General features: G+C 36.1%; 2 protein-coding genes across 3 annotated transcripts in view; one reads left to right on the forward strand and one right to left on the reverse strand.

Annotated features, from left to right (window-relative positions):
* Positions 1–1,297: 1,297 nt before the first annotated feature.
* On the forward strand, positions 1,298–19,893 carry LOC140940848 (transmembrane channel-like protein 7). Of its 2 annotated transcripts, none has more exons than XM_073389812.1 (18): positions 1,298–1,551; positions 3,914–4,385; positions 4,945–5,029; positions 5,536–5,617; positions 7,550–7,725; positions 8,337–8,485; positions 8,881–9,028; positions 9,894–10,049; positions 10,532–10,674; positions 13,174–13,288; positions 13,575–13,684; positions 14,312–14,416; positions 15,186–15,261; positions 16,328–16,467; positions 17,289–17,321; positions 18,015–18,137; positions 19,050–19,128; positions 19,664–19,893. In XM_073389812.1, the coding sequence occupies exons 1-18, from the start codon at positions 1,416–1,418 to the stop codon at positions 19,742–19,744; spliced, it is 2,409 nt and encodes an 802-aa protein (XP_073245913.1). In that variant the 5' UTR covers positions 1,298–1,415; the 3' UTR covers positions 19,745–19,893. The 2 variants fall into 2 exon arrangements, with proteins under 2 accessions (XP_073245913.1, XP_073245914.1); XM_073389813.1 differs by lacking the exon at positions 1,298–1,551 and adding an exon at positions 2,122–2,254.
* A 1,168-nt stretch (positions 19,894–21,061) lies between these two features.
* LOC140940852 (uncharacterized) overlaps positions 21,062–24,003 on the reverse strand; it is an 11,520-nt gene continuing 8,578 nt past the window's right edge. Inside the window, exons 3-4 of the mRNA XM_073389818.1 lie at positions 23,061–23,333; positions 21,062–22,412 (exon numbers count right to left, since the gene is read on the reverse strand). Of these exons, the coding sequence (XP_073245919.1) occupies positions 21,692–22,412; positions 23,061–23,333 (994 nt within the window). The 3' untranslated portion in view covers positions 21,062–21,691. The remainder of the gene's footprint in view (positions 22,413–23,060; positions 23,334–24,003) is intronic.

The raw sequence follows: 24,003 nt of genomic DNA on the forward strand, positions 1-24,003 counted from the left end.
ATGCATACTATAATGTACAGTTAAACCAGCTAGAAACTCACCTTTCATCATTTTTTTTTTATTTTCTCTCCTAACCCCCTTTAACCCTCTTTTTCACTAGTTATAACTTTAACGACGAACTCGCTATCTTTCGCCCAGTTTTTTTTAACGATACGGCGCTATCGTCTAGGGGGGTGCTCCGGTTTTCAGGTGACGGGGATGATCGAAGGATTTTTTTGGGTAGGAAAATTTGGCAAATTTTTTGGGAGGGTGGCTTGATTTAATTATGGATTTTTGTGGTATTCAAATCAATCTGAAGATTCGTTGTAGTTCCCGCGTATCCCGGCCGGGCCGGCTGAATTCTGCGAATAAAGTACAACCAAACTTGGGTTTTAAAAAATTCATTTTCCGTGTTATGCCATTTAATGCCTTTTGGATATTTTTAAGACTCGGAAATTCGGCTTTGGATTTTTTGGGGGTTAATTTTGCTCCAGGGATTTTTTCGGGTTTTGATTTTTTTGCCCCCATCTGATTATTCCTGTCACTTGAGTTGCTGCAACAGGTTGAACGACACTTCGCAGCAGCAACGAATCACCTTGTGTGTATTGGAGAATTTGTCTCAGCAACAGAATTCTTTGGCCGCAACAAGTCGCACAAATTTAGTCTGATTTGATTTTGTGCGACTTGTTGCGGCGGTCGTTGCGGCGAATCCGCAACTGGAAATTACGATCGAACAACGAGCGTGACGGAAATGCTGCAAGACCTACAGTGGGACACACTTGAAACAATGAGAAGACAAGCAAGGCTCTCCACTATATACAAGATGTGCCACGGCCTCCTAGATGGGGATTGGGGGGATTATTTGATAACAAGCAAAGAAAGGAGAACCCGGGGAAGCCATGATTTTAAATTTATTGTACCGAAAGGACATAAAGATATTTTTAGATTTTCTTTTTTTCCCAGGACAATAACTGAATGGAACAAACTTCCAGAAGAAACTGTTTCCAGCCAATCCCTCTGTATTTTTAAAAGCAAACTAATTTAGTTTTATTTTTATCAGTAGTTTTTAATAGTTTTGTATATTTTAGTATAGTTTTATTTATTATTATCTTAGAGTTGGCGTGATGTCCCAAACGATTTTGCCGACATAACGATATTTAGATTTAGATTTAGATCCGGCGATAAGACAAATGTGACAAAGATTTTCACAAAGATTCTCCAGTTACACTTGACTTCCTAGTATCCAGTCTTTCTCGACATTCCTTGAACTCCGCTTGCGTGGTGGCGCGTGGAGCTCCTTCCTCGATCTTTCATGATGAAATTTGTTCGGTGTATGTACCATTATGTGATAAAGAACAACTGAAGCAAAGAATGATACTGAATTAGAATTGACTTCTGAAGGCAGCTGGCAAATTGTGTTATCAACTGTTGACCTCATGATGTCTCACCAACTCGGAAATGACGACGGGTCCAGTGCACCAGGGAGTTTTCTGGACTTTCGTCCCCATGCAGGGGAAAACGAAGAGAGATTGCCTTCTGGTGATCCAACAGGACAAGTTAATCAATCCTTTGGTAAGTTTATCAATTCAGTTAACTTCACTCGTCACAAATTCAACGATGACTTTGAATTCCATCAGAGGTAACAGGCTATTGGTATGGTACTCATCGGGACAGTCTTTTGTTTCAGCCTACAGTGATTTTATTGAACGAGAAAAACAATAAGCTTTTTTTTTTATTTCAATTTCCATTCAAATAAAATCTGGAAAATAATTTAAGAGCGAAGCGGTGCGCACATATCTTCTTCATTTAGCTTTCTGCAGAGAAGCGGTAAAGGTAAGCAATCATAAGCTTACTAATGCGAGTAGCGTGAAATTGGCGTTTGGTCGATTGAAGTTTTTACACAAAACACTCTTAACATCTGTGAGTCTGAGATTGCCCACAGTTCAGTTCATTACCTTGGCTTATTTCAGAATACCTCCTTGTTAACATATATTAAAAACGAATTCATGAGATTTGAAATTTGCCAATGGCGAATTGTATGTTGATCAGTCGGTGCATTCTTTTGTATCCAATTCTCTTCGCATCAGTGGCACAATTAACTCAAAAATAGCAGAAACAATCCTTTTCATGTTGTTGTTATGGGAACTCAAAAAGGAAAGCATCGTTTGTATGCAAATTTCCCTTTGACGTACTTATTTTAATTATATTTGCGCTTTCGCTGGATCGGGGGAGGAAATATTGTTGATCAGCAACGTTCGATCTCTTTTCGTACAAGGTATGAAAATGTGGGTCTTGAATAATCATAGGACGTTAAGTTACACTTTAGGAGATAATATGCCTGTGTTCAATGCTTTTGTGTTGAGATTCAATGAGAAAATTGAGGGTGTTTCGTCCTTTGTGCTGAAATTGAAAGGTGCCGTAGACTGTCACGAAAAATCCTGTTATACAAACATTTTCGTTAGAAACGTTTTCAGTCTTGTCAGGGCTCTCTTTAATTTACTCAGGTATACTTCTTAAAGGTGCAGTCTTTACTATAAAGTGAAATAATCTGCTTTGGTTTGGTTAGAATAACTATAAAAGGGTCACTAACTTCATTTAGTCTCCCAAGGGACCTTATTATACATCTCGAAGTCACCTGTATGTGATGGAAGATTTTGAATATATCGTTCTCAGATATGTTTCTCCTGCGAGTTGGTAGTTAATCTGCTACCCTTAAATATAGCCATCATATCAGTTTATAGCAAATTTTTAGGCTCTTTTGAGATGAGCTATTGTAATGATCAGAGAGGTAAAGCAAAGGAGATGACAGATTTGACTGCAGAACTGTTCTGTTTATGAATTCTTAATCAGGCCCAGCTTCATGCGAATTGTATGGTCCAGCAATTCACTAAATCATGCCTTGTGTGATAATACCACAGGTGGACCATCCGAACTGCGTTTTGTGGCGTTTTCAGTCAGCGTGTCAGTTTCAAGCGACAGTTAATGCCACAAAAACGCAGAATATGCCACTGAAAACATACAGTAATTAATCTTCATACATTTTTCTTGCATTATATCAACATTTGCGATCAATAGGTGCAAAATTTTTTGTTTTATGATCACATAGCATTTCTCCCGATCACTTGAATCAACCCAAGAGCGGGTGTTATGAAACACTGTAAATGTATGGGATCACATGTCGTGCGTGACATCACAATACCTCGAACAGTTCAGATGGTCTGCTACTGGGCAAATATCTCACCGGGGTTGATGGTAGGGCAATTAAGAGGTCCTGTTAAGGGTTATATTCCAAAAAGCAACATGGCCTTGAAACAGCAACATAAGATTGCATGAAATGGCAACAAACAAGAGAAAAATGGCTGAAATACTGAGTGACAGGGGGTTGACATGGCCTGAAGGCTACGTGCAAATGGGCACATCAACTCCCAACAATTTGCACGAAGTTGGAACGGTTTCAAACTTTGCACAACAACACACAACAACATCCAACAACATGTAACATCCAACAATGTTGCGTCCGTTTGCACGCAGCCTAACTCCTCAAAATGTGAAATGACCATAATTGAAATTCAGACTAGGGACCTGTGTACCCTCCCTATATGCAAGAGGGCCTTATTAAACATTGCTCAACCATTTTAAAGAAAGCTCTTCTTTTACAGTAGTTAAAGTAGATCAAACAAAACACAGGTTACATGATAATTTATGCTTGTTAATGATTAAAATAGTGTGTACTTAATTTTTACAGTGTAGTTCCTAGCTAAACATAAGATGTTTTTTGCTGGACATACACACACAAAAAAACCATCAGTGCTTTAAAACCTTATGAGATCAGGTTTTGCTTAGCATACACATGAGCATGAGTACCTGTACAAGGAGACTATTGGGTAATGTGTTGATGGCTTGCACAAATTAATGCCTGTTTTTGTGTTGAAAGTTCCTGATGAAAGAAGAAGCAAACTTTTGAGAATACCATCTCAGGAATCAATGGCATCTACTGAAACATATCGTAGTAATGCTTCAAGCATGGTCCATGTTCAGCCACAAGGAGGTGCAACTGCTGGAGATAGTGACGATGAAGACTATTGGAATGATGATGAGGCATTTGAAAAAAGCATGCCTAGTCATCAGTTTCGCTCCATGAGAGGTCTTCCATCTGCAAATACATTTAAGCAAGGGATGAGGAGAACGCTGAAACAGCGGGTTCGTAAATCACGGGGTTCTATCAGAAGCCATTCTTACGATGGTGGAGCAGATGTCTCAGATGGTTCAAGTGTTTATGACTATGAAGATGACGTGCTGCGTGATGTGCCAACAAACCTCACAGCCGAAGAGTTTGCAGAGCTCACAAACAGGAGAAAGTCTCTGAAAGAAATGCCAACATCAATCAGGCGAAAGCGAGACATTAGGTACATGTAACAAAAACTTGTAACCTGTTTTCCTCCCGAGGGGGACGCATTTGGAAAAAAACATAGGTAACCCCAGCTCACGAGTGAGAATCGATATAAGGGTGTGTATGGAGATTTTAGCTGTCATATTATTAGGGGTCAAAAATAGTAATAAAAACACATCAGAAGTTCTTATGTTTTCTCCTTTTTTAAATTTTTGGTGTGCTCTTTGCATTTTTGGCCGTTTCAGCATGATTCCAGCAAGTTTTAGTTCTGCCGCTGTTCTCTCAAGAAATAATTCCCCATTAGGAAGGGACAATATTATAAATTTAATACATATTTAAGTTATTGTTTTGGCAAGAATTGACCCTTCTTCCATCTTCCATGCAGATAACTTGAACGTCAACCGTAAGGTCAGATTTCCCACAGCCTTGCACCCTACTTTGTGGCAAAGAGCTTTAATTTATTCATGCAACCTTTCAGTGTATGTAAATGGATAACATAAATAATGTAAGCTGACTCGTTAGTTAATAGTTTTTAGCGCAGCTTTTTTTAATGCAACATACTCATTTGTGTGCAGAGAGAATGTTGCTGAGTCAGCAGTGCGAAGAGGGCCTCACAAAAAAATAAGTGCTTGGACACAGGTCAAGTTCTCAATTGCTATGGTATGTACTGTGACTGAGATAGTTTATGTGACACATAATAACATAAAAGGTTCTATTGCAGTGCTGAATATATAGCACAATAAGGATAGCTTCACCCTTTAGTTAGAGACCCCCTTCCCGTTTTATTTGGAAAGGTACAATTGTACCAGCAGCACAGTCAAAAATGATTTATAGTTATAGTAGTCCTTCACCAGTAGAAGTCCTTGGCCAGGGGCGGAAGTAGAGTACCGTATGAATCAAAAAGGGGTGGCCAAGACTGAATTCTATGAAAATATTACAAAATTTTAAAGGAAAGGGGGCAGCCTGGGTCCCATCGGCCCACCACTAATTCTGCCCATTTTGGCTTTGTTAGGCACATACCAACCCTTCTATTTAAGTGAGGCATTTGATAAAGTACAGTTTCTGCACTTTTAATTTAAAATTTTATGTGTTCTTTGTTATACCACTTTACTTTCATGCATCATAATTATTTTGCTGTTCATCTGACAAACCTATATTATTTTCAGGGCTGGCAGCATTTTAAGGATGGATCAAGAGAAATTTTATATTCTTTGGAATTGTGGAGGAGTCACCTCAAATTAATCCACGGTGAGTCTGCAGCTAGTCTTTAACAAATTAATTGCAGAAGCCTTCATGGGTTGTAAGATAAATAACTTATGGGTATTAATTGGTATTTTTGAAGACAGACATGCAGTTTTATCCTATTACTTTACTCTACAGTGTATTTTTTTTAAGTCTTTGACCATTTTATATACTTTCTAGTATAATGAATAGATCAAAGGTTAAAAACTTTTATCCTGTGTAATTTGGGCACCCCTCGGCTGAGTATTGGTCAACAGTATTGGTTGATACTTGATCGACATGACGGCGGACATTTCACTCAACATGAAGGTTGGCTATCAGGTGATTTGTCGGTGAACATCAGTCGTGCAAGTGTCAGCTAACATGTTGGCCAATATGTCAACTGATAGTCGACCGAGAGTTGGTGGAAATGACTGTCGACCAATAATCAGCCATGAGTGTTGGTTGGTATGTCGGCTGTCATGTTGATCTGTAGGCCACCAACATTTGGATGATACTTTACTGATACTTGGTGGACTCTTCATCTGGAGTTATATTTTCTGCATGTCAGTCCAAATGTTTTTGAGTATGTTGTCCAGTCAGCAACTTTTAAGGGCAGCCTTGGCCAGTCTAATAAGAGAGCATGATTGTACTGAGTGTCTGTTTGATATTTTTCTGCCAAAAAAATAGATTTCTTACAAATGTAAGTGGTTGCCTTTGTTAAAAGTTTCTGTGAGCTGTAACTGTTTGTTCTTACATGTCAGTTCTGATTACCACAAATCACATTATGCAACAGTCGACTGTTATGCCACTGACAGTGAACCAATATTCTGCTGACACTTGACACTTGCCGTATCGACCGGGTGTTGACCAGTATACCAAAATATTAACCCATACCCCGTCAACGTACATTATCAATCAACATCTCGTCCGACACATGGTCAGGTGTGGGTCTACATGTTGACTCATTGGTTGGTCGTCATTGTCAATTGATAGACAACCAACATATACTCAGCTGAGGGGTGCCCAAATGGCAGGGGTATTTTGCAGAACGCCGAACACTGAATGTAGAATGCTGAATGACTCTGAGGTTTTGTGATTAGGGTTAGGAAATGGAGTGAATCAAGTTTCAGGTCAGTTTTCCCAGTTTGAATGACCCTAAATGGAACCTGATTCACTCAGTTTCCTAACCCTAATCACTAACCTTCAGAGTCATTTGGCATTCTGCATTCAGCGGATGCAGAATGGTGAATGACTCTGAAGTTTAGTGATTAGGGTTAGGAAATGGAGTGAATCAAGTTTCAGGTCCATTTTCCAGCTACATGGAACCTGATTGAATCAGTTTCCTAACCCTAAGAATTATCACTAAACACAGAGTCATTTGGGGTTCTGCATTCGGTGTTCGGCGTTTTGCAAAAAACCCCTGCTGATGCCCAAATTACACATGATTCAAAAAATTAATAGCCACTCAGCCATCCATTTCAAACGATCTGTAGTAAGAAGAAGCTGTATAGTAGAAAAGGATTATAAATATTAGGAGATAATTGAAAGTAATATTTTTTGTCCACTTGTTGATGCTCAGGTTTTTAAAGTAATAGTAAAATCAGTGCTTTCCACATCAATGTCAGATCGTTTTTCCAACTCTTTTTTTGGTGATAATAATTAATATCCTCGCTTTTATAGAATATCCTGCAACCCCCAGCAAAGTTGACATTTTCAGAAATTGTGGGCTTTTTCTCATGGAAATGTGAATATTTTTTCACTTTATCCTCTTTATTGTATTGTGCTTTAATTGCCATTACAAATTTAAAAAGGCCTAGCTGCATGCAAGAATTATTCAGCAATTTTTGAGCACCTTTTTTTTTGTCAGTGAGATTTTTCCTTAGCATTGTTTTTGATAATGAAAATGATAGTTTTCATGATTATAATGTGTATATGTGTTGTGATTTCTTTCAACAGGAATGTTTGGATCAGGAGTTCTTTCATATTTTGTGTTACTTCGCTGGTTATTTTTACTTAACATTGTGATACTGCTGTTGACAATCTTTTTCCTGTTCATACCTCAAGCCATCCATGACATAAGTGTGAAAAACAACAATGCTTCCTTTACAGGCTGGGAGTTATTAACAGGAGAGGTATGAATATTGATAATTATTGTATGTTCTTTTCAGTCCCTTTCACAGGAAGAGATGATGCATTGTTTTTATAGACGATAAAATTTCTTAAATTGTTGGTTATTCAGTTGGATATGCATGGTTTGATATCATGCAACTGTGTAAATTCACACCATTAGGTAATAACAAAAATCCTCTCTTTTCCTGGAAGAAGGCCTTGCAAACATTAGCTTTTATTATTTGCCCAGTGTATGGTATCATTTTTTTTTTTTGAAAACGTGAAAATGTTTCAAGAACAGTTTCAACATAAATCTTAAAGGGGGTCACTTTTAATAATGTTCAATGCTATTTACTTTTCAGCCAAAATAATTTAATTTAATGTTACGGTGGGGTGAATCAGTAATCAAAGGACCTTTGTTTTCTCAAGATTTTAAGCACTTTCAGTGTCAGGAATGACTTTTTAAACATTTTTCTCATTAAATCATGAGAGTAGAATGGGCAGATGGATGGCTTAAAAAGTCACATGCATCACCATCCTTCAAAAGGTTACCAAATTTCCTTATGGTCCACTATTAGTAGTCACTTTAGTAAGCGTAAGAGTAAGAGTTTGTGGTTATTGTTTAATAAACTAGGGGTGGTTTAGCAAATCTGAGCTTTATTATGGAGCCTACACAAATGAAAAGATTGGTGATGAGGACAATCCACAGTACAACATGCCATTGGCATATCTACTCGTGGGTGGTGGATATCTTCTGCTGTGCTTAATCATGCTTGTATACAGGTACAGTATATGGTATATGAAGACTTAAAAATACAGCTAAACTGAGATGGGATTGATAGCAACATTTTTTTATAGTTTAACATAGGGCTGGTGCATTTATGATCAATCTACCTCTAAATTGTATGGTCTATTTATAGTAATAATGGTATTTATTACCAGCTTGACAATTTCCATTGAGTTTGATATTGAGATGTGACAGAAAACAGGCAGGTTGAAAGACAGGCAGACAGCATGACACACTGACAGTAACTCGTAATATTTTATTATTAAATGTTCAAGATACTGTTAGTCATGTATATAACTGTGTTTTTGGTAGTTTGGGCTTTGTTTAGCAGAATAAGATGAAAAGTATGGACATCATAGTTAAAAGAGTTGTATGATAATTTTATTTTCAGTATGGCAAATTCCTATCGAGAGAACTACATCTATTCAGGAGATGAGTTCAGTTTCTTTACTTCAAAGGTCTTTTGTTCCTGGGATTATGGAATTATGGACAAGAGTGCAGGATTATTAAAACACAAGAGTGTATTCAATGAACTGCAGGTTTGTATTTACATGGTACAATATTAAACAGTTAATGACGCAGGTAATTTTGTTTCCCTCCGCCCTGCCTTGGGAAACATTGAGATTCTTGGGAAGAAAATTAACTTTTTCCTGAGGGACCAGTCTTTAAGTGATTTGTAATACATAGCTGGAAATTTTGTAGCTGGAAATTCATTAAACCTTGCTGTAATGGTGGGCGTCAGTCAACATTGGTGGGTAACAGTGCACTTAGCTGTTACCCTAACATCATAGATTTTGCAATGTTGCTCGCTCAGAGATTTTGGCAGGAAGCAGTTTCATTGTTAGCTGTCACATGACCTCAAAGTAACCAAGTGGGAAAAAATTTTCAGCAATATATAACAAAAGACTTGTTTGCCCATTAAAATTAATGTAAGTTCAAGTTGGACTCTTCAATCATTCCTGTTCAAGTGCTGAAAGATGTTATCCACTATGGGTCGGCATTTTGTATGTGTCAGGACATCCACTTTGTTAAACACAACAGCATTATTTTTCCCCATTGGGGCCCCAGTTGTTCAAAAGATGGATAGCACTATCCACCGCATAAATCACTATCCAGTGGATAAGTAGGAATTAAATTAACCAATTGCAGTATCCAGTGGATAGAGATTTCTTTGATGGATCGCGCTATCCACCTTTTGAAAACCTGGGCCTGAAATTTAATTGTCTCCCTAAGCATTCAACCATTTTCACAAATTGAGCTAGTTGGAATAATCATGATAGGGTTTTTCAGAAAGGGAATGCACTATAAGGGGCATTTTCCCTGCCATCACCTTTGGGTTGCTTCCCCTACCTACTATTAAATACAATAAATCTAATGCGGTAAATGTACTTTGTCTTTCTGTAGGAGGCAATTGCTGAACAGAGTTACAATTATGATCGTTCTCTGAGTGAGAAGTGTAACTTATTTTGGCTTCGATTTCTCACCAATTTTATTGTCATCGCACTTATGGCTGGAGCTGCTTATCTCATCCACTTCTCTGCAAGTCTTTCACTTTCAACGGTATGCATGAAAAACATCCAAAAAACAAAAAACACTGTTCGTGAATGTAAAGTGGATAGCCATCCAATTGGAGGGGTGTGTGGAAAATGGCTCCAAATGACTCTTGATTTAATGTCCAGAGTGCAAAGATTAAGAAAGTCAGTTTTATATACCCTTCAGGCAAGCTGTAGCTAGCATTTACTAGCCCAATAAGAGTCATTCTAACTGGCCTGAAAAAAAAAAAAATGACAAAAAAATATTGATTATGACAGGCAGAATTAATTACAGTTCTTCTGCAATTTTAATTGCCCCCCAAAATTCACTGTTCTCCTTGGGCAAGTTAAGAACAGAATTCTCTAGCCTACTACCCACATTTACCAGCCCTGGGTTATCAGACAAGACTTTCTTTGTACACTGATGTCAAACTCTCCCTCAGTGGAGCAAATCTCTAACGTGCTTGTGAATGTGCATGCACGTGTGTGTGTGATTTTTTCGATCACCAGGATCAAGATGATGTGCTAGAAAAATTACTCCTCCCTTTGGTGGTGTCAGGCATTAACCTTATTATGCCAATGGCCTTTCGCATTATTGCAAGTTTGGAAAGATATAGAAGTCCCCGCACTACCATTAATGTCAATTTGGCAAGGTAAGTGGTAAACAAGATATAAAATAAGTACCAACAGATTTTGATCAGTTTTGGTTTTTTGATGAGCCTTGGGTAGGATATTTGCCTTTATTTTTTAATCCCACCTCAGGGTATTTTACTGATATTCATGTGCAAAGATTATCCCAGGGAGTATGAAGATTCTTTTTTTCTTTTAAAAAAATGCTTATGCCTCGGGATTTGGGCTTAGGGAGGTTGGCCTTCTTCTTGCTTTCTTGAAATTCCCATCTTGCCTCTTCCCTCAGTATCACCGGCTTTGTCTTGCTAAAAAAAAAGCTGTTTCAGCCATAATTAAGATTAATCCTTTACTTCTGTTTTGTTACTTCATGGACCTCATTTTGTTAAAAAAAAAAAAAAACTTGCCAACATCCAGTGTGAAAAGGTTAACGTCTTTAGATTGATGAATTAAGCATGCATACATTGTAGACTGTAAGAGGATAAATTTTACAGACTTGATGTATCATAATAATAGTAATAATCATCATCATAATCATAGTAATAATAATAATAATAATAATAATAGTAATAATAATTTAGCTACAAAAATTGGATAAAAACTTTTCTTAAAAACATTTTAAGAAAAATTTAATTTAGAAAAAATTAAAAAATGTACGATGTTTCGACATTCTTGGACAGTATTATCAAATAAAAAAGTAAAGTATCAACATTCTATAAAAACAAGAAAAACAATAGTTCATTACAATGAAAAGTAACATTTAAAAATATGTTAAAAAATAAAACAAAGAGTTTAACAACAAGGTCCACTTTCTGTAAACATGGGTTTCACGTTGATCTTTTCCATTTTTAATTATCTCAGTTCCAATGAAAGGGAAGTTCCATTGTAAAGTTGATCAGGCTTGGGTGTAGACCATTCAATGTAGTGAGAAACTCAGCAGCAGCAGTGGTCTGCTCTTGCATTTTCAAAGCCATGTAGACATGTCACTTTGCACCTATTTTTGTGAACAAAAAATTGGAGCTTAGACCCTAAGCCGAAAGAAATTGAGCTGAGTATTATAAGTCATCATTGCCTTGTTTATAAATTTGCATGTGATCTTTGTAATGTATACTGCAAAAAAGTCCGTTTTTTTCTCAAAATCAGTAAAGGAATCAGTAAAGTGTGGCAGTTGTTTGACTGCTCGCTTACTTGAATACGCAAAAATACGGACTGTTTTGCAGTCTATGTGTAATGTGGATTATGTTGGCTGTACAGTCCGACACCTTCATCAACGCTTTGCTGGCCACAACTATTCAGCTATCGGTGAACATTTTTTAGAAGCTCTTTTTAATAGTGACATAAGAGTCAATTTCATGTTCTTGAGAAGTTCCATGGACTATTTGATTGCCTCATTTATGAAATGTTATGAAGAGTCTCAGTTATGCAATTTTTTAATAGCTAAATGTTTTATAAAGTCACTTCTTTTTAATAATAATAGTAATAGAAATAATAATAATTGGGCGAGTACAATAAGACCTGGACCCCCCAGAAGTAGAGTTTAAAGAAAAAAAAATCAATTTGGCGAGTACAGTTCTAGCCACTTTTGCATTGAGTAGACCAAATACCAATATGCTTGTACCAATGAATACATAACTTTTAATTGCACTGCTCGCCATATCATTCTTAAAAACGCGACGCTCGAAAAGAACACGGTAATGAACAGTAACCTGCACCAACACACAAACAAACGTTATTTGTTTCTACCATTTCCAAGAAAGAAGCGTAATTAAGAAGCGTCTGTGCTAAATAATATGTAGTTCCAAGCTTGGACGTTTACCAAGAGGGGTGGCAAGCCTAAACTCTTTATCAATCACTAGGCCCTTATCGATTGTGCCAGCATAATTTTTGGCATAATTTGGAAAAACAAGCATAATTTTGTACCTTTTATAAAAGTAGCATTGCCAGCACTGCTAGAGAGGGGGCCACGTGAGGTGAAAACATGATCGCATACTTAAAAAAAGTAACACAATTTCGAAAAACGAGCATATAAATAAAAAAAAATCAGGCACTGCTAGTTGCATAATATGCTACTTTTACTAGCCTAATCGATAAGGGCCTATCAATTATGCACTAAGCACCCAGCCATGACACCATGAACTCACTTAATTTGAAGTCAATTGTGTGAGGCACTGACAACTGGACGCTGGTCTCTTCAAAATGGGGATTGTGCTCAATTATACAGTTTCGATTGACATGGTAATGCTTATTGTCAAATTTTCTTAGCCACTTGTTTGCTTGAGATATGAGGTACGAATTCCATCGTGACATTATTTAATAATTATAATTTGTTGTTGTTGTTGTTTTTTTAGTTTGTGAGATGCATTTGGCAAAAACAAAAATAAAAAATTCTCGCTTTCTTCTTCTTTTTTTTTTCTTCTAAAAAGGGGTCCAGATGGGGGTCCAGATGGGGTCCAAATGGGGGTTCCAGGTTTTGTACTGGCCCATAATAATTATTATAATTTTTTATATTATTGTCCTTATTGCAGAACCACTTTAATGATGTTAACAACAGTGACCATGGTAACAGTGCTACTCTTTATTGACATCCAGAGATGTCGTAGTGGCTTAAAGCTATTGGGCTCTGGAAGGACATGTGATGGAGTAAGGAATCAAATGATAATATTTGTTTTTTCACTACTTATATTTCCATATTTCATTTGATTCCTAGCATTGTCCTATTTTTTTGTGACGTGCTCAGTATTTAATAGGGAGACTGAAATTTTTCAGAATTTTGAATAGATTTATTAGTCCTATGGTATGAAGACGTACTAACATTTTCACATTAATGATCAGTTTATTAAGTATTGTTTTCTTGACTGTCATACTTATTCTGCTAAAAGTTCTTCACTTTTCTAATAATTGTAAAAAACTGTCTTTTGGTACCAAGGATATCACTCAGTGCTGGGAGAATTATGTTGGATTTGCATTCTACAGACTTATCATCGTGGACTTTGCCTTCCTTCTGGTGTCAACTTTCTTTGGTGAATTTGTGCGAAGGTGTGAACTTCTATTAATTTTGTACTATTTAATTGAAGTCACTATTTTATTTGAACTAACACTGTCATAAACCCTTTTCTGAACAATATCGGTGAGTGAAATTCCAGTATGTGACCATTCAAATGAAACCTAGCCTCTTTTAATTGACAGACTTTTTAAATTTTGCTATTTATTTGTAAAGATTTTACTTATAGCTAGAAATTTGGACTTTTTTGGAATTTTTTTGGCATTAGCCATTATAAGGATTAGAAGGATTAACTGGAAATAATAATTATTTCCAATTAATCCTTCTAATCCTTATAGGTAAAATCTGTAAAAAAATTTACCTGTCATTATTTGCCACTCAGTTTTAAGCTTGGCAAACCTTTTTCATTCTGCTATTAATGTCTAAGAAATACATAAAGAAATTTGGACTTTAAATTAATTTTGTGAATTTTTTACATTAGCTTGACTATTAGGAGTGGAAGCTAAGGGTTGAATGTTCAAAGTTAATTACCTTAACCCATCATTACTTTCCTCTCTCTTTTTAAGATAATGGTAAGCCTGTACTCAGTGATTCTTTTTTTGATAAATAAATAATAATTAATATCAGGATTGCTCATAACAGTTTGGTCTGATTGATTGTAGAATTCTGGCAGTAAATATTCGTTGGTGCAAGGAAACAGTTGGTCCTCCTGGTTTTGATATTTCCAGGAATGTTATTGACCTGATATATTCCCAGTGTCTGTGCTGGTAAGCTTTTCTGAATAATCCATATTAATTGTTATTTGCAGTTATCAGAGGTTATTATAATCATATGTGGTTGACTTTGTTTGTTGTTGGTTCCCTCCTTTGCTCCAAAAGGTTTTTCTCCGGGCACTCTGGTTTTCCCCTCTCCTCAAAAACCAACATTTCCAAATTCTAATTCGACCATGAATCAGGTAGACGGAGAACCACTTTGTGGATGTGCTACCTCTTAATCATTATTTGATACCAAATTTGCAAAATAAGTGAGGGATTATTTTAACAAACAATTTATTCCAGAAGAACTTCCAAACTGTTCAATTCCCTTGACATACCTGCCAACTTGAAATCTAAGTAACAGCCTTAATACGATCATGTGACTAGAAGCTGCAAATAGCCCACTGTGAGTCAAGCATACATGTAAGAAGTTTGTTGGGCATGTGATTGGGAGTGCTTAGTAAATTGTTCGTTGAATCTTTTACTTGTTTTGCCAGTTGTTCAGTTTGAAGATTTTTAGGGAAATTGCATTTTCCTAGAAAATTTCCATTCCCTGCACTTTCATTTTTCCTGTCATTTTTTACAAATCCTGATAATTAAGCACAACCTGATATTAAAATTTAAAATATGTAAAGTGTACATAAGTCAAGAAAGTTGATAATGTTCATACAAACAGTGATAAAATTCATCATGCAAAAGACTCATACTCAAAAATACAGCTAATTTTGCTAGTTTTAGTGTCAGCCTCAGAGTACTGATTTATATTAATTTTCTTGTGCAGGATTGGTACATTCTACAGTCCTTTATTACCACTCATTCAAGTTATAAAGCTGTGGATTTTGTTTTATGTAAAGAGGGTATGTGCACTTTTATAAATTCACATACAGTTGAACCTCCAGTGATTTTGTTACAAATAGTTATGGTGAGCCCTGGGACTCATCTTGTGGAAATCCATGAGACTCTGTCCATAACCAATGAGTCCCAGTTCAAAAGAACAAGGAGTCCTAAATTGAAAATGCTGGGGCCTTTATGTAACCAGACAGTTAATCTGGAGACAGATGCCAAACCTCTTCATTACAGTTTACTGAAATTAAAATATAGTCCTTCTATAAAGCATAATAAAGACTGAAATAAATATGCATCTTCAAGCTACAGCCACAGAAATGACATGAACAGGATATGTTCTACCAAAATGTTGGCGTCTTATGGGACGTATGCCATGATTTGTTTTGCGTCTTTGGGGATTTTTTTACGTCAGGGACGACTATGCCATGATTTGTTTTCTCCACATCCTGTAGGTGATTACTAAATCAGTTATTCTTTGCATTTTAAGTTGTTGCTTACAGGAGGTTCAACTGTATCATCAAATAATTTATTTGATCATGGATTTCAAATGAGAGTAAAGAGATGTTTAACAAATTGATGCTTTAATAGTTGACTCAGGTATGCTATCCAAAATAAAGTGTCACAACTAAGCATCATCAGCAAGGACAGAGAGATAAAAAAAAGTGTAGAATTTCACTGTAGAAGGAAAGAAAAGACTATGGAATGTTCATTTATGGAGTGGCTTAGTGTTACCCCTGCCAGTATTATTAATATACTTAAGGTCATTTGGGTATCATGTAAAAGAAATTGTGTGAAAACATGCACTTACAGGAAAAAATGAGTGTAAAGACAGAGCTTGTCGTTGAAGACAGTACTTTTTGGATAAACCAGGATTTACTAACGGGTAAGAAGGCTCCCAGTACAGCTGTCACAGCCTCCCCTTTCTAACTGTGGAGTATTATTGGCTGTCCACGTTTACGATGCAAGAGTCATTCAATGTGCCTATAATTAAAAATAATTAAATATTAATAAAAATGATGATAAATGATTATAATAAAGATAGTGATGAAGCCTTTACTATTCCCTGTTTTTTTACAGACTAGTGTAGTCATGAACTGCCGTCCATCCATGAGACCATTCAGGGCATCCAAGATGAACTTGTTGTTCCTGTTTTTACTTGCTGTCTCCTTTGTTTTATCACTGATTGTCATAGGATATACTATTATGTCGGAAGATGTGTGAGTAATAATATTATCAGTATTATTGACTCATCAGTAAGGTGTGGTAGGCGAGTGGGAGGGTGGGACAAGGGCAGGTTTTCAAGTCAAAGACCCATGACTGCTATAGCTTGGAAATTAATTTTTTAACATTTAGGGACAGAAAATAATAATATGAAGAAAAGCTACCTGTCTTAGACAAAAAAAGGTTAACAGTTGAGACTTGGATGTTGATGCAGTTTTTTGAAAGCCTCTGCATCACAAGCACTTTGGTTTATAAATACTTTGTAATAAGCAACATTTAAGATGCAGGTTCTATATGATAGTGATTGAGAATTATGCAGACCAAGGAGGGTATAACACCCTTTGAGAAAGCTAGTTGAATCCAATAAATTGTTTTCTTAAATCCTTCCATCTGCCATTTTTTCCAGCTCTGCACTGCCAAAACAGCTAAACAACTGTTCCCCTATCTGTCAGTTTTACTGTTGATTATGAAGACAATTATTTCATTTCAACTTTATTGTTCAGCAAACATCTTCCAAATTTTAGGATCAACAGTACCTGGTTTAAATACCAATAATAAAGCGAATGATTTGCACCAATCAGAAAGGAACAAATATTTGAATGATATTAAGTAGTTAAAGACCTTGATGACTGTGTGTTCTCAAAAATGGGAAAAACTTGGTTCTTGTACAATAAATCCCAAAAAATAAAACAAATGATTGTGAAAATTTAATTCAAAGAAACCAGCACTTTCAGTTGCAGTAAAAAAATAATTGTGGGGGACCGTGTTTTTAAGTACTGCTTGTGTATTGATCATTCTAAACTTTGCCTTTTGACAGGACCTCTCCTTCACTACTGTGTGGTCCATTCAAGTAAGTTCAGTCTATTAAAACTTCTCGCATTATTAGGTTTTGATAGCTATATTAAAAAAATATTAAAGAATGGGCTGTAGCTTGGTTTGAATAATGAAGCCCTTGGAAGGCTTTGTCCTTGTCAGTGATAAAGAATTCTAATTGTTTGAGTAGAACTATTCAAATGTTGAGTTCATCATGCCGGTAATTGTTAAAAATATACATTGTTAATGTCGTTAAAAGATGACAAAATTAATCATGATTGGCTACAATGATTAGAAGTTTCATGTTTGATAGGTACATGTTAGCACAAAATAGTCACAATAATAGGAAGGATACATGTCCTTTAGATTCACACTTGTGAACGTTATGAGTGGACAGCCATTGCATTGACTGAGATTTGCTCAAATTACTTGAGCTTGTTTAGGGCCTATTTACATGGAGGTCAGGGGGACCCCAGGTAGGTGAGGTAACCTGCTTTGTGGGATAACCCGCCTGTCCATATAATCTCTCATTTTAATTTGATCACGTTTACATGATAGGTGGGGTGACCCGCCGCATGTTACCTCACCTATTTGGAGTCCCCCACCTCCATGTAAAGATCAAGGCCCTTTAGTCAAATAAAATAATTATTCTGATTTATTAATTTTTCACATCATCAGATAATAGTTATGAATGAACTATATATTGAACTGTTAATTTTCCATTCTGCAGAGGAAAGCAGTTCATGTATCAAGTTATTGAAGAAACAGTAGACACATTTCCAGACTGGTTGCAACAAGTTATCAGTTATGCATCATCAGCAAGCTTTATCACCATGCTGTTTTGTATTCTTGGGTGAGTAACAGAAAGAAGAAATGCTCAGCTATACCCTCTACTCCTGTGGTGGAAGGTGGCAGATCATCAGATTGAATATAATAGTTCTTGTTAACTAGGTATTTAATGCTTAATGTCTGGAAAGTAAAAAAAACTGCGATATTATGCTGATAAGCCATTTGTGAGATTAAGATTACCGTAAAAATGCCCACTTCCAAATAAACGCCTCTTATCCAATGAATGCCCCCTCTATGTTGTTAAAATTGTATTAGACCACCCTCTGTAGTATATGCCTCCTGTCTAATAGATGTTCCCTATGAGAATTACCCCAAAATACTAGGAATTAGCAAAAAGGACCAAAATCATTCAGTTCATTCAGTTTCTTGCTTGATTAACAAGGCTGTGCGAATTTGATCTTGTTCAATGCCAAGTTTAAAGTATGGATAGACCTAACGATGGCAACACAATAACCCTGAGCGAGAATTCTGACATCGATGTTGGAGCTAGACTGCGAGCAGTCTCTTATTTTTCTTTGCAAAGTTACTGCAAGAGAAACCCAAGTATGCGAGCGGCGAGTGGCGAAGTTGAGAATTATACGGATTTTAAGAGAAAAGGCGGACTGCAAGCAGTCTTTGTTGGAGCTGAAAGAGCGATATGGATCTCTGGATATCCCGCGTTTTTTAATAAACTGAACTCTCTTGATATTTTCGCTGAAAGCATATTAGTTTTGTTGAGCGTGTTACAGTTATGAGAAAAGTCGCCTCTCTCTTTTGAATGCCTGCTATCTTTTAAAGGCCCCTGCTTGGACTCTGTCCTAAAATTAATTATAGACCCCTGGGTATTTATTAGGTCATTTACGGTATTGTGATAAACTCTTTTTTAAACGCCCTTTTGATGTAAGAATAAAGTTAACACGGATTTATTCATTCACAGAATTGTTGTGTACTATCAGAAGATGCTGAAGGATTCCAATGAAAAGAAAATCAAACTGTTAAAAGAACAGATTGCAATGGTGAGTACTCGTTAGATAAGAACTGTTGCCAAAATTAATATCACTGGCCAAATGGGAATTATAAATAACTTCCCTTGAAGAAGGCCTACTTATTAATGGCAACACTCTTTAAATGGGCTCTGGCACATATAATTTCGTTATAATGCAAAGGTATAACTTAAGGCCCGTGGAGCGTGTTTATAATAAGGGACCTTACTATACGATCCGACAATGGCGATGTTCATGAAATCGTTGCTGAAAAATAGACTTCGCATCCTTTCACCTTTTTTTTGCGATTATTCCAAGGGGCTCAGGTACTTAAAAAAAGGGAATTTGGGTTGGAGCTGAAGAGAAGGGACTTTTCCCGTTTTTTTTGCACATGTTTTTTTCTGTTTAGGTTTAGCTTTTATTAGTTCATATTTTTTCCTTTGTCTTGTTTCCCTTTCTTCTCACTGCTGACCCTTAACAGCTTCACAAGATTTTCCCGATAAGGTATTTCTAGTAAATAAAGAAATTATTTGCAACACTTGAAACAGAATTGTTTGTCTTTTTGCAGGCTGGTCGTGACAAGCTGTATTTGATTAAGAGAATCAAGCATGGAATGACTTTTCCATTGGAACCTACTATTGGAGAGTAACTCCAACCTATTGTTCTGGAAATTGCATAGCTGCAGTAGACCGTTTCTGACTTTCATATTCACGCTTATCATGATCAGCCCCCACACTCCACCTGAGCTTGGTCAGCTTGTGCAAAATTCAAATTAATTTTTGACTCCAAAATGAGGTCTAGTGGTCCAGTCACAAACATAAGAAAACAATATACGGGATGAAAACGATCCAGATGATTGTTGTATTTTATGTACGGAAATGTCAACACACTCTGTTTAAGGGGGTTTTATGAATCGAGGGCACACATGTAAGGAGTATGGGATATGAGATACGTGATGCACATTGACATACATGTAAGAGGGAATAAGATACAAGGAGGGAGGTTTACTCTCTCCTTGTGCTTGCCAAACTCGCTATTCTTATTTGCATCCTTAACGTCCCATGCTCCTGCTACAGATGCTATGTCAAAATTGATAGAATCACCTGGCTTAGATAGCTTTATGAGTAGCTTCTTTTTAATTTATTAACCATATGTAACATCATTTTATGCTGTAAGTCAATTTATTTTTACTTTTACTCTTATAGAATTTTGTACATTGTAAATTATTGTTAAATAGTAGATGCATTTTTTGACACAATAAAGTTAAGTAAAATGCAAAAAATTAAAAGAAGTAAATTAAGAACAGTAGAAGTATTTTTTTTGTTTATACACACATGTAAGAAAGGACATCAAAATTATCTTATGTACATGTAGTATCACTCCGAAGACCTGAATTTACATTGTATAGTTTAGCGTAATTGACAGCAGAATTAATAGAATACCAAAAAGTAGTAGAATAGGTTTTATTAAAAACTGAATCATTGGATAATGCAATTCTAGAGCTCTGATTGGCTTAGCCATCATGGTATATGAACCATTATATCATACTCTCCAAATATGGTAACTGTATGCGTCTGCTCAAAATTAAAAACAAGCTGAAAGTCGGTTGTTTTTATAAATAAAGTCAGGAAGAATTCTTGATATTTTGTAGGCGTTTTTTAATAAATCAATTAATCCACTCGCACTTGTTGGATATGAGATGATTATAGCCAACTCATATCCAATGCGCACTCACGGAATAATAATTGTTAAGTATGTTATTCATTTGAAATAGTAGTAAAGGTATCATGCCACATTCTCAACTGAAGCATTCCTTCTGTGGAAGTCAAATAAATCGAAATATTTTGGAAAAATGTCTCTTCATCAATTCATTTTTATAGTTAGAATATTATTTTTATTGATTGGTGCAATTGGATGATGGAAAGAAAGGGCTTTCCATAAGGGGTAATAATAGCTATAGTCCTAAAGTGATGATGTGACAAAAACTCAAATATTAATGGTGCGATTTGATGCAATTCCAAAAGAATGCAGGAATTTAATGTCCACTATCATTAATCGGGGTTGTCACTAAGACTTCAAAGTGGCTGGGTAAGTACAACAAGTACAGTAGGTGGGGAATCAAACAGCTAGGGATTTCGTTTGGTTTTATTTTTCTTCTATTTTCCGATGAAAGTAGCCAGGAGAAATCCCCGGCCCCTGCCTCTTAATGACAGCCCTGATTATTTGCCAAAAACATCTGCAAACTCTTACAATTCAAGTGAAAGGAAAATAATAATAAAAAAGCAGTGTTATGTTCCAATGACTTTCCACAAATTCTAATAATTAAAATAATTATGATTTAATGATATTAACTGGCTCAATATTAGAAATCTAAGTCTAATTTAAAAGGATTTGTACAGAGTCATCAGAGCATAATTATATTTCACCCTCAAATTGCAAGAAAAGCTGATTTTTGCCTAACTGACAATTATTTTGAATCTTACCCTATCTGAAGATTGAAAGAATCAATACAATCATTCAAATATTTGTCACTTATGGCAAACTTTGTAAGACTCTTTAAAAGTTTTACTTCTGTTCAATCCATTTTCTACAGTTGTCACATTTTAAAAGCAGTTTCAAAGCCATTAATAAATGATAAGCTGGACTTGCATATCACTGAAAGAGAAGGTGGTTTTGGAGGCCAATATTTCCTTAATTCTGCATTTAACAATCCACCATCTGCAGGATTCACATGCCAACACAGACAGTCCAGAAATGACAGCAAATGCTCATTTTCAATAAGCTGTCGATTTCCCTTAGAGTACAACATATGCTGCAAAGTAAATAGGCCAAGCTTTTGAGTTTGTGTAGATCCAAGCATAGTTTCTTGTCTCTTCTCTGGCACATTAATGTTGCAGGAATTTTCATATCTTTCTATATCAGCACTCTCCATAGCATTTTTCTTTAGAATACTATTCTGGTTGGTAGAAACCATACTTGGGCCATCAAATTTGTCTAGACATGCCATCCCAAAGGATGGATCATGCTCCTCAGAATGACTGTTGTCATTCGCACATTCAATACCCGAATTTAAGGCATAACTTACGCCTGATGAATCTTTTTCCTTTTGGATATGTAAACCTGAGAAGCCTAAGCTAACAAATGGTATCATGCTTATCCATACATAATTGTGATTCTCTTCCCATCGTGATATATCTGTTGGTTTCTTCGTTGCTAGAAAAGAGGCAATTATGTCATCTACGCTTTTTCCTTCATGTGGATCCAACTGAACCAAAGCTGACGCTCTAATTCTTGCCAGAAACAGGGTACAGTAGTAGCTATGAAAGTTAAAAAATGAATGAATAGAATTAACCCTTTAAAGCTGAAGATCAAAATTTGAATTCTCATTTTAAGCCCCTATTCATTTCCTACAGAAGTAAGAGGGAGAAGTTGATAAAATATCAAGCAAATTTATCTTGTGTGACCATGTCCGTAATTCTCATGTCCACTCTGTTTAACAAAGCATTGATGTTATAAGGAGAAATTTGATTGTGATCACTCTTAGGGCTTAAAGGGTTAATAAACTCTATATTAAATGACACAAAGCAAGGCTGTACTCTAAGAAAAATAGTTGTAGGGACCCAAAAACAAGAAAGTCTACCAGAGGAGAAGTTTTCATGTAAATTCAACGTCTCTTGTCTAGTGTAAGTGAAGGTTAAGGATAAAGTGTCCTTAATTGACGTTGGCACACGTGCATGAAGCTAATATTAATTGAAATATCAATCAAAATATGACCAACAATCCTGAGGTGAGGTGAGGTGAGGTGTGCTCATTAACCCCCTTCCCCCCCCCCCCCCCCTCGCCTTTATCTGTTTGAATGTTTGACTTTGGGTTCAAAAAGTTACTGGGACTATCCAGAAACAGGCCCCCGGGACATCAGTGTGCTGATAGTGTGTTGTTTATTTTCTAATTAAATCATCATTTACCTGAAAGCCAACTCATCATGAGGCATAAATCTCATCAGGTTGATCATTCTTTTGTGCATATCATTCTCCACTAAAATCTTTGGAGTTTTTAAACTGCATGCACAGCAGAATAATGTGTTTGCAGCAATCTGTGCCGGGTACTTGTTGTATGTCTCAATGATTGGTCCAGTCTTTTGATGAAATTGGAATTGACTCCCAACCATAAACATGAGTTTACCAACAGTGTCAGGGCTGCTGGAAATAATCTCCTGGCAATCAGGAAATTCAGCATACCTGTAAAGATCAAAATATAATGTAAGTTCCCTATTAACATTTGCATGAATGGGACTAACAGAACATTACATATGATATTAAGGCTTTCTTTGATATTATAACACTTCCACAAAACAAATCAAAGTTCTTTTTGTAAAATCCTGTTAAAAAATAAATGCACATTGCAAAAGCTTTGGGAAAGAGAATTCGTTGCCATGGTAATACCATAGGATTTTTTCTATAAAGTAACTTAAAAGTTAGTGTCAGTGACAAATAAATTTGCCATTATGATATCTAGGAGCTAAAATATTCAGCCTTTCTGTATCTTTTCAAGAACTTAAAAACTGAAAATGAAAAAAAACGTTTACAGAAGGAAAACCAAAATCCTAATAATGCTTTGGATACTGGTAAAAAGTGACAAAACTGATCTGAAAATGGCTAAATGGTGATAGGACTGAGTGGACTCTACTTTTGTCTGTAATCAAAAGAGTGATAAACAAAATCAGACGACCCAGGAGAAGAATTCAGATTTGTTTTTATCACAGGTATGATTACAGACTATACTGGACCACAAGACGTTCTGTTACCAATTAATCATAACTATAACAAAATATCGTCCAACAGTGTTCTGCCAGAGGTGAGTGAAAAAATACATTCAAATTCCAACGCAATGGCGTTTACTGTCCAATTA

Source organism: Porites lutea, chromosome 6, assembly GCF_958299795.1.
Source record: "Porites lutea chromosome 6, jaPorLute2.1, whole genome shotgun sequence".
Taxonomy (NCBI): Eukaryota; Metazoa; Cnidaria; class Anthozoa; order Scleractinia; family Poritidae; genus Porites; species Porites lutea.